We start from the raw sequence: 14,720 nt of genomic DNA, 5'->3' as shown, positions 1-14,720 counted from the left end.
ATGTAGATGGGGAGCAGGAATGAGTGCACTGGCCGCGCTATTGACTATGCCTGATCGCCGCCAGCTCGTGAACATGACATCTATGCACGGAAGAAACGTATGCACGTCAGCTCTGGCTCTTGTAATCAAGACTACTGCTTTTCTAACTTCTAGATCACCAGGAGGGTATATAAAGCGCCCCCCCCCCACAGCTGTCTCAAGATCAGGTAGCCAGAAGGGAGCTAGCGAACACCTTTTGCGCCATTCCTTCGCCTTCCTTTCTTCTTCCGTCTGCATTTTTCAAAAAGAAAAATATCTAATCCTGTTTTTAAAAATAGCGGCAGCTGCTTTCCACAAAAAGAAGAAAAAGATTTGCTCCAAGCTCCAGCGGTGTGACGCACACAGATCCTGCCCACCTAAGGTTCTCAGTGGTGGATTTTTGGAGATGACTCTTACCCTCATCACATTTAAAGAGATCATGAAAATCCCCCTTAGTCACAATGACAGAGCAGAGCAAGCCGTTTTAAAGGCTGGGATAAAGAGGTAATTAAGGAAGCTATTATTTACGGGAGAAAGATGTTAATTATTAGTGCGTCAAAGCTTCCAAACCCTTTTAAAAAAAACTGTTCTTTTCTTAATTATCTTCAACATTCCTGATGCTAACAATTCAGAATCATGAAAATACACAAGCTTGGTGTGAGTAGGAATTTCTGTTAGTTATGGCAGAAACCACTGATTTTCCATTCCCTTCTTCCAAGGGGAGTGGTGCGTGTGGTTCTCCCTCTTCTTGATCCTCACAAGAACCTCGTGAGGTAATAACAACAACAACATTCGATTTATATACCGCCCTTCAGGACAGCTTAACGCCCACTCAGAGCCGTTTACAAAGTATGTTATCATTATCCCCACAACAAACCCTGTGAGGTGGCTGGGGCTGAGAGAGCTCTGAGAGAGCTGTGACTGGCCCAAGGTCACCCACCTGGCTTCAAGTGGAGGAGTGGGGAATCAAACCTGGCTCTCCAGATTAGAGTCCTGCTGCTCTTAACCACTACACCAAACTGGTAGGTTAGGCAGACAGAGAAGATGTGCCCCCAGGTCACTCAGGGAGCTTCATGACTGTAAGAATTTGGGTCTGGGACTCCCAGACTCTAGCTATAACCACTACACCACATTGCCTCTCAACTATCCAACATATAGAGCAAAAATCTGGGTACAGTCGCACAAAGGGGAAATCGGTCTCCCAAAGCAGCCTCCCTAACTCATGCCCATCATTTGGCACCCGTCTGCCTTAGCAGTGCTACGAGGCCTCCTTTGTTTTGCTAAGAACGCCCCCAATGATACATAACCCCCCCACCCCCCGCTCAGGTTCACTGATATTCCTCACCATCTGGAAGTTCTGGAGTTCCATCAAGGTTTTCTTGTCCACAATGATCTGCCCCTTGAGCTTGCAGTGGAAAGCTTCCTCCACTCGTTTGTAGGGGGAGAGTTCCTCCAGCGACAGCAGGAGAGGAGGCGCCTCGCTGGGAGGGGCTGGCAAAGCTGGCGCCGCTCGCCGTTCAGTGGCTTCTGAAGGGAAAGAAAGCAGGAGGTCATGTTGTGCTGGCATTGGCCTTTCCGTCGCTGTATTCTTTCCTGGTCACAGGTTGTAGTGGAAAAGATTGGTTCCTTAGGAATCGACTTGGAGCCTTTATATAATAGGGGTGTGGTGGCAGTTCTGCAGGTGGTCAAGAGGAGAATTTGGGATATTGAGGCGCAGACTATTAATGCCGGCAGCTCCGGAGTCTGCTCCCCTCATTCACTGTCCCTCTATTCCTCGCACACCACCATGGCGGCGTATATTGTTGATCTGATAAACCCAGTGTTTAGGAGGGCTTTTATGTTAGCGAGGTTCAATCTCTTTCCCTCAGCAGTGGTCACAGGCAGATACGGGGGGATAGACTGTGGGACTGTGCTCTGAGGGAACCCGATTCAATCTCACATATTCTTTTTCGCTGCCCCAAATATTCTGTTATGCGTAGTTTATTGATTCGTCCCCTTTTTCCTGTGCAGAGGGATTTTTTGGATAAGGATCTAAAATTTTTCTTAGCAGACAAGAGTCCAGCAATAACTCCATCCGTTGCTGCATTCTTGGCTTATGTGTGGAAGTCAAGGGTAACATTTTATAAAGCCTCCTACGACTGTGCTGTATCTCGAGATAATTTTGCTGTCTGGGGACACGATTGTGCTGCCCTATGAACTTATTCTACAACATTTCTTCTGTTCCGTCTGTATTATTTATGCCAATAAAGGTCGTTGCTGTGTGTGTGTATTCTTTCCAGAGGACGTGTGTGTTTGGTCTAACTCAAACACGCAGGAGTACAAGGTAGCAAAGTTGCGCAGATATAACTTATTCTGTCCCACCAGCATCACACAAAGTTGGGGCCTAAGGCTAGGGTTGCCACATCCCCTAACCCGGCGGGAGGAAGAGGACCCAGCACTTACCTTGTGCTCTCTTTGTGTTCGGTATCGCATGTGCAAAGCCAGAAACGTATGCACATCAGCTTCGGCATGTGCACGATGATGTCACTTCTGCGAAGTGATATCATCATGCCAGCTGCAGGCATGCTCCAGTGCTTCGTACAGGGCTAATTCTGGCTCATTTGGGGCCAAAACTGACCCCAGCAGAGCTCGGAAGCATGCCCACGGGCAGCGCAATGGCGCCACATCAGAAAGTGACGTCAGGCCTCCCGGGTAGGATTGCCAGCCTCCAGGCAGTGGCTGGAGATCTCCCGGAATTACATCTGGTCTCCAGGCCACAGAGATCAGTTCACCTGGACAAAATGGGTACTTTGGGGGGGTGGAGTCTATGGAATTATGCCATGCCAAGGTCCTTCCCCTCCCCAAACCCCACTTTCTCCAGGTTTCACCCTCCAGATCTCCAGGAATTTCCCAACTTGGAGCTGGCAACCTTACTTCCGGGAGTGCACGCATCATGTGCCTGACGGTGGCAGGGGACCTCTGGGGGGCTTCCCACCTCCCACTGATTGCTGGCAGATCAGCAGGTAACACAGCAAGCCCTCGGGAGTTTGCCCACCACTGGCAGGCCCCTGGGAACCCTAATTAGGGTTTCCAGTCTCCCAGTGGGAGCGAAGAACCCCTTGCTCCCAGTTCCTGCCACCTCTTTCCGGGCCAGCTGGGGGGGATGGGCCCAGGAGCTCGAACACGCCCCCATGTGTTCCAGAGCCTTCGTTGTTACACCAGGAATGATGTCATTCCCAGTGCGACAACGAAGGGAAGGCCTCCACGCGGGGGTATTTTCCTTAAAATCAGTAAGTATCCCCCTGAGCACACCCCCTCAAGAACACCCCGCCCCGTCCCCCAGTTTGGACTCTGGAGAGCCTGACATTCCTAGTCTTCATACCCCACATCTGGGAAATCACACATAAAATAAAAACATAAGAAGAGGCCTGCCGGATCAGATCAAAGAGCCACCTAGTTCAGCCCTCTGTTACTCACACACCAGATGCCCCACCCCGGAAGCAGGCGTTCCCTTTACCTCCCGGGGAGGTGATTTACCAACCCCCAAATTTCCTGCCCTAATGAACTAAGGAGTAGGAGAAAAAACTGCCTCCATATCGTGACAAGCTAGGAATTTCCTTGAGTCTCATTGATGAAGACCATAGATACTAGAAGAGGCAGCCTAGAGTGTCACCCAGAAGTGACATCACATCCTCTTCAAACTCTACCCATCCTAGGCACCACCGCTCAAATGTCCCAGCATTTGCAGAGGCAGTGTTTGGATCCCTACCTAGGAGCCACACAAGCAGGGCAGGAGGGCAACAGCCGTCCGTCATTGCTCCATTACTGCTGGACCCAATGAGGAGCGGATGATGGTTATGAACCTTTCAGGATGCAATTGCCAAAATTCCACATTGCTTTTGCTGCGCAAATAGACCAGTTTCATTCAGAAGCTTTCCCACATTGACCCTGCTGACTGCTGCTGGCCCATCAGCAGCCACTGTCCACCGTCATATGGCTTTTTTGACTTCACGCATTTGATGGATGTTACCTTTTAGCATCTCCTTGAACTCTTGCAGCAACACTTCCTGGGTAACTTCGGCGCCAGGAGGACCAGGCGGCCCCGGAGGGCCTGGAGGGCCAACGAGTCCACGCTGGGGAAAACAAAGGATGAAGATAAAACAATCACATGTATATTAACTCAGCATACTCTGAACCTGCTCTAAGAAATACGGAACATGGTTACCCTGCCAGCCCAGTCTACTATGACTGTCATTGAAGCTGCCCTCTTTTTGCCCAAGATGGTACATTCTGAACGGCAGCAGCTCTTCCAGCCGTGCTCTCTCAGATCCTTTTTGCAGGTGATACCATCAATGTGAACTTCCTTTAATCTTGAACTATGCAACACAGCAGGTATGTCACACCCGCCATTCAAGCAAGGCAGCAGAGAGGCCCTACAAGTTGGAGAACATTCTCAGAATCCTCCGTAAACTATAGGTATTCCCAGGGCTCATTGCAAAGGGGAACGCACAGGAATGCAGTTCCAGCAGTTCCCCAAAGAGGTCACATGTCAGGTGGCCCCATACACCTGACTCTCGGCCATTTTGGGCCCATTTTGGCCTGGATTGAGGCCGAAACGGCCCAGATAGGGCCTCTGATGGGTGGTGGATCACTCTCCCGCTCATCAGCGGCCTGATCCTGACCATTTTGGGCCCCTTTTCAGCCATTTTCAGCCCCTTTTGCCATTTTGGGCCCAAATTTCGGCCCTGAATGGCCAGGATTGGGTCCAAAACAGCCAGAATAGGTGATATCAGGGGGTGTGGCATATACAAATAAGTTATACTAATAACACACTTCTGGTGATGGCAAGAGGCGTGGTATATGCTAATGAGTTATGCTAATGAGTTATGCTAATGAGTTCCTCCAGCTCTTTTTCTACGAAATGACCCCTACAAAATGTGAACAACCACTGGCCGGTCTCATCCTATCTTACCCTCTTCAACTGATCCACCAGCGTTTCAGACCACGAAGTATCTTTCCCTTCTATTACCTGAGATCTTTTTCACTGGAGATGTTTGTGGTTAAAGTGGACACCTTCCGCTTGCTCTATCACTGGGCTGGATTCTGCTGGGTCTCCAGTGGGGTTCTCTTTTAACAGGAGACACCAAGGACTGAATTGCAGGGCTTTGTACATGCAAAAATATGTGCTTCAACCTCAGAGCTCTCCTATAATATACGAAACTGTCCTTTTGATGAATCAAATCAAAGCTCTATGTGTCATTTTAAGGAAGGCTATAGGGGAGGGAAGGGATAATTATTCACATGCATTTATTCCCGGATGGAATCTACATTTTTGTTGAACTGGAGATATAAAAAGCAACTACAGGGTATGGCTGGAAACCCCCGTGCTTTTCTGAATTTCTGCCCTGCAATTCCACCCCGGACCTTGCTGAGAATCTTCTCTAGCAACCCTGAAATTATTCCCCCAAAGTCTAGGTTGGTGCAGTCTACCTGGACTGGCTGCAGCACTCCAGTACACATCCCAGCTCTACAACCCAAGATAACTGGAGAAACCAGAGAAGAGGGGAATGCCTAGATCCTTCTCCACACAAATCATGTGGGCTACTACAGATGTATGGTTCCTCCTTCTTGGCTCGCCCTGAGAACTTGTGAAGAGAAGGAAAAAAAGGAATCCAGAAAAGGAAACCTTTTCCAGACTCCCCCCTGCCTTCTCACTGGATTACCATCATCCTAGGCTTTGTGTGTTGAGAGACAGGCTATTCTATATTATAAATATCGATTGTTATGGCAGGCTGTCTTTGTAAGAAAGGCATTCCCTCTTCAGTAACAGGCAGCAACTGTATTTTCCTCCCGAGAGAAAAAGACAACTTCAGGAGGGTATTTTTATGAAAGTAATACAGCTGTATTATAGTAGAATGGTTTGAGAAGGTGCTTTAATAAAGGGAATAGTGCTGTGAACTTTACAGCTGTGTACAGTATGTATTATTTGTTTCCTCTATGTATTACCCTGTTCTCTCTGTATTGTTTTTGACATATGTAATACCCTTTTCTGCATTCTTTAACATACCATGTCTAACACTTACACTTTGTTTCAGATTTCTGTAATCTTAATCAAATTACATTGCTTACTAGTTCTCTCATCCTACGCATTGCATTGACTTTCAATTTGTAATCTGCCTTGATTCTCAGTGAGAAAGGCGGACTATAATTGTCAATATATAATAAATAAGATCAGACAAAGTCAAAGTGTACACTCAGGGCCATCAGATAGGCAATAATAAAATTACTTTGCTGCTGGGGACCCCAGCCATTGACAATATTGCCCGCTCTGAATTACCCAGGCCCCATTCTGGACTCTGTTTCTTTATCACACTAGGGCTGGAGTCCCTAACCATTTTGAGCCTTCCAGATTTTTGGAATGTTAAGGCAGGGGGTGATGGGCATGACTCCAAAATGACTGCCAAAGAAGAGGCAGCCAAGCACACATGCACCCACGAAAAGATGGGGTGTGGGAATATACACACATTTACAGAGAGAGAGAATAAACCCAAGATGGATAACAGAGAGAGAGAAGTTGATGACCAGTGGGTGAAAGGGAGGATAAAACATACAGAGAAGAAGACCAAAGGCGAAGATGGGATAACACAGAGAGAAAACCATCAGGTAGGATAATACACAAACATACATGGAGGGAAGAAGACCAAGCCCCTTTATTTGTATGAAGGCAGCCAGTCACTGGTCTTGCCTTCACCATAGCTCTGCCCTCATTCCTTCAGCACATGGCAGGGTGCCTGAGGATGTATCTGAGGACACCACACTGGGGAAACTCTTTGCTAGGGTGTTACAGAATGTTGGGATGTGGAAGGTGGTAGAACATTGGGAGACTGAGAAGGAATGTTGAGAGACTGAGAAGGAATGTTGAGAGATCGAAAAAGATTGTTGAGAGAATGAGAAGGAATGTTAGCAGAGAGGGTGGAATGTTGGGAGAGGGGATAGAATTTTAGAAGAATTAAGTAGAATGTCAAGCGAGGGGGACTGAATGGGTGCAAAGGTTGGCAGAGGGTGCTGGAAGAGCAGGATGGAATGTTTGGAGAGGAGGACAGAATGTTTGGAACTGGCTGCTTTTACATCGGCAATAGACTCTTGTTGTTAAGGCAACCTACTAATTTCTTATCTTTCCCTTTGCATTTCTTTTTGTTGTTGCCATCATCAGGACGATGTACAAATGAAATCCACGTACGACGCGGGTCGGTGATGCGAGGGTCTGGGGACTCAAGCATCTAAGGAGAGAAGAAGAAGCATTTGAGGGCAATGTGAATCTTTCATCCACTCCCCAGCAGCTTAAAAAAAGAACAGTTCCAACATTCATCATATCCTTGTCCTCTGATGAACCATAAATGCAGAAGATAAATTCTGGATCTGAAATGAGAGGTGATGAATTTTAGATTGGAAAAAAATCTCAAACAGATTATTTTCAAATTTGCATGTGAAAATTCCCTGCTCAGTTCATAAGTTCAGATGTCAAACTTGGGGTGCAAATATGGAAATAATACTGTTTGTTTTTGTTTGTTTTTTAAAAAATCACACTTCAAAACTATTACAGTTGCCTCTCTTGCTGTCGTCATGATATGCATATTTTTCTTTCCAAATTTTAAAAATGTAAGTTTCAAAAACTGGATGTTTGTATTTAAAGGTTTGGGAAGGTCTTAAAAGATGGAGACTTTCTACTGAGTATTTGTGGGTAGAGGGGTGGAAATGCTTGAATCTGAGCAATGAGTTTATGAAGCATTATCCTTAGATATGAAAGAGTGAAGACAGATGTAATATAGGAAATGTGAAGGCAGAGGTAACAAAAGAGCACTTGCAATTGTCTCTTGCCAATCTAATATGAACCATTTCCCCCCCGCACGCACGCACGCACGCACGCACGCACACACACACACACTTCAGGTGTATTGCCCTACCCTGGATCTACTTTCTCCATTGGCCACAGAAAGTTAATAAAGCCAGGAAAAATTTAGACCAAAAGAAGAGGGGTTTTTGGCAATGCTTGGAAGGTAGAACAGGCACTGCTTCCTCCCATCTCACACACCTGAGCAAAATACAATGACTTCACCTTCTGTGGGGCTTATTTGCATTCTCTTTTTAGTCACTGTTTCCACCAGTGAAGGAATCAGAGGCAACTGAGCCAACAGCAGACAACTGCGTGAGTCTGGGATATGTTATGGGTTGAGCAAACTTCAGTTCACTTGGTATGCATGTGTGGCCGTTCACCTGCAAAGTTCCATAACTAAGGAAACCACTGAGAGTTCTCTTTATACATTATCTCTGTCTTCACCTATGTTTTTCGTCCCTGTGTAGAGATTGGTGGGCCTGAAAGATGGGAAGAAACAATGAGTCATGCAGAGATGCATCAGGCACACTCCTCTGCGGATAGATAATTCTGCTGCATCGGGAGCAGGGATGAACAGATTTCTGTCATTTCATCCTTCAGCTGTTCTGGAATCTTTTTCTAACCTGCATTCCATTCCCCTTCAACTCTGGCTTAACCAGGAATTGGATTTAGTAAAACGTCAATTTTAAAACTGAACGCAACCCCAGAAGAGGAACTTGCCACAAATGTCAGCCCCTCCCACTCATGTGCAGCTTCCCTCCCTTTGTGCAACCAATGAACACATGCACATAATAAAATCTTTTTGTGCAGTGTTTTCCCAAAGTGCATATTGCTTAAACACTGCGCAAAAAGGAACTTCAGTACCACTATGGATTCACAATCACATCAAGACAACTTTTTGGGCAGTATTTTTTCATTGCGCATGTACCTGCAACACAGTAAGGCATGACAAGACTAAAAGCCCCCAAACATGGTGACTACTGAATTCTTTTTGCCCCAAGTAAAGAGATAAAAAATTGAACAGAGGGGAACAAGTAATGTATCAGTTCTGCATGGGAAACAAGACTTCAGTATCCAAGGAAAAATTCAGACAAGGAGAATTTCAGAAGCTACCTTATTTAGGCTTACCATTTGCATGCCGGCAGCTGGTAAACCTCTATCCTTGGCTGCCAACCCTCTACTCAAGAAATTGAGGAGCAGGAGAAAAAATGTCTAGAAAATGGCCCCCTCCATAGTGATGCTACCGGGCACAGCCCTCAAAATCGTCCGGCATTTGCTGAGGCAGTGCCGGCAACCCTCTTGAAGAACGATTAAACGAGGAGCCAATTCACAACCAAATTAGATGCATTGCTGAATTACCAGCACAGCAACAGTGTGTTGGGAGGAGATCCACTCAGAATAGGAACTCTGGCAGAGAAGCAGCAGGCAGCCTCCTTTGTCACTGGATGCTTCGGGTTCACAGAATAATCTCTTCTTTAATTCACTTTGGGAATTACATTCTTAAAGTTGAGGCCAGAATAACTGACCAGACACCTACCCACCCTCAGTTCTCATTCCTGCCACACACACTTCTTTTGGCTCATTTTATTCTACAGAGACTTCAATGGGACACATTTCCAGGGACAAGGGGAAAAAAAATCCCCATCTTTTTGACTCTCCTTTTGGCTGCAGATTTGGGCAGAAACTCAGTGAGAGTTGGAGATTAAGGAACTATGCAAACAATTTGTAGCTGGCAACACCGTGAAACACTGACGGGCGCTGCTGAGAAGATGATACATGCTTGGTGGCAATTATGGCTACTAGAACATTTGCATGCCCTCCCACTGTCTGTGTCTACCAGGGACTGTCCTGGCTTGAAGGTCTCTGCCTCTTGCAAATCTCTGCTCTGTCCTCGGACTTGCCTTCCAAGAATACCTCTCCTTGTAGGGCTTGGTCTCCAGGCCCCTGATCATCCTCTGCACCCTCTCGATTTTGGCCACATCCTTTTTGAAGTGAGGCCTCCAGAAGTGCACACAATACTCCAGGTGCGACCTGCCCAATGCGGTATATACTGGGATAATGACATCCTGTGATTTGGATGTTACGCCCCAAGATTGTGTTCATCTTTTTTGCTGCTGCATCAGACTGAGTGCTCATATTTAGCTTCCTATCCACCCGTATCCCAAGATCTTGTTCCCAAACACTGCTACCCAGAAGCGTATCCCTCATCCAGTATGCATGCTTTGCATTTTTGTTACCCAGGTGGAGAACCTGGCACTTCTCCATGTTAAGTTGGATCTTATTCAAATCTGCCCACTTTTCCAGTGTGTTCAGATCTCATTGAATTCTATCCCCATCTTCAAGCGTGTTTGCTACTCCTCCCAATTTGGTGTCATCTGCAAATTTAATTTGCAATCCCTTCACACCCTCATCCAGAGCATTTATAAAAACATTGAAAAGCTCTGGGCCCAGGAGTGAGCCCTGTGGCACTCCACTGGACACCTCCTTCCAATCAGACACGATGCCATTGACAACTACTCTTTGACTGCACTTATCCAGCCAGCTCCCTATCCATCCTAAAGTCCAGTCCACAGTCCACCAGTTTACCCACTGCCGGCTGCTGCGTCCGGCCGGGGGCGTGTGGCAGTGGTGGCCGTGGTGGCGTGGGGACGGCCGGCTGTAGCAGCTGCGGGCCAGGCATGCCAGCTCCGTGGCACGTACCTCTGCCCCAGCACCTCCTCTGGTGCCCCCGGTGCCTGCCTCACTGCCTCAATGGTGGCACCGGTCCTGAGTTTACCCTCAGAACATCATCAAAAGCTTTACTGAAATCCAGATAAACTATAGCAACAGTATTCCCGCGATCCAGTAAGCCTGTTGTTTGATCATAGAAGGAGATGAGGTTGGTCTGGCAGGACCTGTTGGGGACAGAGCCATGCTGACTTCCCCATATCACCATGTTGTCCGCCAGATACGTGCAGATTAGGTTCGCCTAATAATACTGACAGAGTTTGTTGTGGCAATGGTGAGATTTGAACCTCTCTACTTTCTTAGCCCCTATGCTGTACCAGCTCGCTAGTCTGTGTCCAGCTAACCTTTGATAAAGACAAAATGATGCAATCCTAAACAGAGTTACTCCAATCTAACCCCATTGAAATCAATGGGTTTGGACTGGAGTAACTCTGCTTTGGATTGCACTGAAAGCCTGGGCACTATAAATCTGCAGCAGCTGCCACAAAATTCTTGGATGATTTTGCTACCTCAGACTAATGAGGCTACACCCCTGGGATTTGACAAAGCAGAAAGGACGATTGCGGGTAACAGAATATAAGGGCAGTTGAGTGTATATAGCAGGATCCAGAATTCACAGCCATTCTTAGCTCACACCATGTGCTGTTCTGGGGAAGGGGGTGCAATTCACATCCTAGAAAACTCTGGCATGAAATCCACGTTCCTAACACCATTAAGCGAATGATCACGCAGATGGCTTTCTGTTTAGGCAAGACTCCTCAGGGATGTGAATGTAGGCTGCCATTTCCCTGGAACGAACACATAGACACACACACACACACACAGAGCAAAACCTGGCGTAATTCAACATCCTGAACACGAAAGACTTTTGCTGTTGTTTTTCAGGAACAAGATCCTAGCTCTTAAAGCGTGTGGCAATGCTGGCTGAAATTTTAGAAACCGGAGGAGGGTAACTGAATGCAATCTCTCGTGGTTGGAATGAGGTTGTAAACCTCCAGATAGAGGCTGGCGTTCTCCTGGAATTACAAGGGATCTCCAGGCTACAGTGATCACTTCCCCTGGAGGAAATGGCAGCTTCAAAGCTAGGGTTGCTTGGGAAACCCCTGGAGATTTGGGGGGCGGAGCATGCAGAGGATGGAGTTTGGGGAAGAGATGGACCTCAGCAGGGTATAATGCCATTGAGTCCACCCTTCAAAGCAACCATTTTCTCCAGGGCAACTGATCACAGTGGTTAAGTGGTTCGGTTGTGAATCAGCACTCTGCTGGTTTGACTTCCAGTCCTGCCATGAGGTCCTTTCAGCCCCAGCTCCCCAGCTGCGTTGTGGGGATAATAATAACACTAACTTGTTCACTGCTCTGGGTGAGGCACTAATCTGTCTAGAAGAGCGGTATGTAAGCACACTGTTATTATTAGAGCTGCTGTAGCATAGTTGTTAATTGGTTGGGTTGTGAATCAGCCCTCTGCTGGTTTGAATGCCACTACTGCCATGAGTTCAGCAGGTGCACTTGTATATGCCACTTGTCTCAGCCCCAGCTCCTTAGCTGTATTGTAGGGAATAATAATACACTATGAGAGCTGCTATGATGTAGCGGTTAAGTGGTTGGGATGTGCATCAGCACTCTGCTAGTTCGAATCCTACTAAGGCCATGAGCTCAGCAGGTGGCCTTGGGCAAGCCACTCCTCCCATCCCCAGCTCCCCAGCTGTATTGTGGGGATAATAATAACACTAACTTGTTCCCCGTTCTGGGTGAAGCACTAATCTGTCTAGAAGAGCAGTATATAAGCACAATGATGATGATGATGATGATGATGATGATGATGATGATGATGATGATGATGATAGTGGTGGCCTGGTGATCAGTTATAATTCAAGGACATCTCCAGCCACCACCTGGAGGCTGGCAACCCTAGTGGACTCTATGGCTGAGCTCTCTCTCCTCCCCAAACTCTGCCCTGTCCAGATTCCAAATCTCCAGGAATCTCCCAGCCTGGAGTTGGCGATGCCAGGGCTTCACAAGACAGGGGTTGTCATTGCACTCCACCACTTGTGCATGTTATGTACATAAGAGATGCAGCATTAACATCTGTAAACTGAATGTCTTGATGGGGGGGGTTGGAGGGGGCAGGGGTCCAGATAAAATCACTTCAGGGTCCCCATCTGGTATACAAACCACCCATCGGCTACCCCGATTTAGCCAACTCCTAATTCCTCTTTGGCCCCGGGTGGATGCTCAGAGAATGGCAACTGTCTGCCTCATGCGCCAAAGGAAGTGGATCCCAGAGTCTTCGTTGCATTCCATGATAATTGAGTAATTAGTGTCAAAGTTACATCTGTCAAGCACAACCTCACGTCTAGCAGACATCCCTGGAACGGGACCAGGAGGCAGCTCTTCTGCGGGACCCCAAATTGCTAGCGCTGAAGCAAACTTCAGAGGGAGGGAAAGACTAATCTTCAAGAAACCACTCTGATTCACTCTAGCCTGCAAGAATTTCAACCTGTACACTCCCTGTTAAAGCCGCCTTCTGTGGGCCATACAACCAGACAGCCGAGAGTTTGGGTTTCGTGTTTATCAAACTGGAACAATTCTGAAATTTTTCTCCTCCAAATTTCTCCCTCGATTTGGGAGTTTCGAATTACCCGGTTTGACTTTCCAAAGCAGAGCCGATGCATTCGGAACGGTCCATTCCATTAGGATCACTTTTGCAACAAATGCACCGCAGCGCACATACGTGTGAGGGCCACACCCCACCAAAAGAATCGGGACGCAATCGCAAGGATCAGGGAGGTTGCTTTTTTGCTGTGCTTACTCAATGCGGACAAGCACATCAGCAAGGTGGAATGGGAGAAGAGACATAATTCAAGTGAAGGAAGGAAGCCCATTGGAGCACATTGCAGGTGCTCCGTTTAGGGAACGAATTTTAGAAATTCTCCAAAACGGAACTACAGCGAAGGAAGATAAATACAAAGCAGAGCAAGATTGCAGAACGAGAGAGGAAAGGGACAGGGTAAAACCAGTCAGTGATATTATGGAAAGACTTGTGGGAAGAATCCAAACAGACCTGGGGTCTATCAATGTCAATATTGTTTATCAGACTGGAAGTGGCTCTCTAGGCTCTTTCACAACACCTGAACCTTTTAACTGGAGATGCGAGGAATTGAACCTAGGACTTTTTGTGCGCAAAGCAGAGATTCTTGCACCAGCCACAGCCCCTCCCCTGCAGATGGGGGCGAGTGGCAGGGTGTGCCTAGCCCCTCCCTGCTCCCTCTGGTTCTCTCTTGCTCCTCATTGGGGCATCCAGGAAATCAGAGCTTTTTGTGCGCTAGGAAAGTGGTGGTGAGCCATGACTGGGTATGCTGGAGTGGATAAATACTTTTTGTTGATTAGTAACTTCGATGGAGTTCATGTGTTTGATGCGCACCCTCCCCCCAGAGTTGCCAGGTCCAGGTTGGGAAATTCCTGGAGATTTGGGAGGTGGAGCCTAGAGAGGGTGGTGTTTGGGGAGGGGAGGGGCCTCCCAATGGTATGATGCCGTAGAGTCCACCCTCCAAAGCAGCCCTTTTCTGCAGGGGAACTGATCGCTGTGGCCTGGAGATCAGATGTAATTCCTCGAGCTCTTCAGCCACCACCTGGAGGCTGGCAACCCACAAAGATGAGCATTTGAAAGTAGGGTTGCCAACCCCCAGGTGGTGGCTGGAGATCTCCACAAATTACATCTGATCTCCAGGTCACAGAGATCAGTTCCCTTAGAGAAAATGGAAGGTTTGGAGGGTGGACTCCAAACAGAACCAGTTTGGTGTAGTGGTTAAGGGCAGTGGGACTCTAATCTGGAGAACCGGGTTTGATTCCCCACTCCTCCCCTTGAAGCCAGCTGGGTGACCTTGGGTCAGTCACAGCTCTCTCAGAGCTCTCTCAGCCCCTCCCACCTCTCAGGGTGTTTGTTGTTGTGGGGATAATAATAATGACATACTTTGTAAACTGCTCTGAGTGGGTGTTAAGTCACCCACAGGGTGGTATATACATTGAATGTTATTATTATGTTATTATTATAACCCCATGGAGGGTCCTCCTCCCCCCAAACCCCTCCCTCTCCAGGCTCTAC

At 47.4% G+C, this 14,720-nt stretch overlaps 1 protein-coding gene across 2 annotated transcripts in view; it reads right to left on the bottom strand.

Moving 5' to 3' along the window:
- The window catches only part of C1QTNF12 (C1q and TNF related 12), a 40,518-nt gene that overhangs the window by 16,710 nt on the left and 9,088 nt on the right, over positions 1–14,720 (bottom strand). The window contains exons 2-4 of one of the 2 annotated variants that reach the window (XM_055001562.1): positions 7,161–7,277; positions 4,028–4,130; positions 1,364–1,545 (exon numbers count right to left, since the gene is read on the bottom strand). In XM_055001562.1, coding sequence (XP_054857537.1) covers positions 1,364–1,545; positions 4,028–4,130; positions 7,161–7,277 — 402 coding nt within the window. The remainder of the gene's footprint in view (positions 1–1,363; positions 1,546–4,027; positions 4,131–7,160; positions 7,278–14,720) is intronic. The other variant, XM_055001563.1, reaches the window with a different exon arrangement.

The sequence above is a fragment of the Eublepharis macularius genome, chromosome 17 (genome assembly GCF_028583425.1).
Source record: "Eublepharis macularius isolate TG4126 chromosome 17, MPM_Emac_v1.0, whole genome shotgun sequence".
Classification (NCBI taxonomy): domain Eukaryota; kingdom Metazoa; phylum Chordata; class Lepidosauria; order Squamata; family Eublepharidae; genus Eublepharis; species Eublepharis macularius.
The sequence above is the reverse complement of the archived record's forward strand: the minus strand, read 5'-3'. Positions and strand labels throughout refer to the sequence as shown.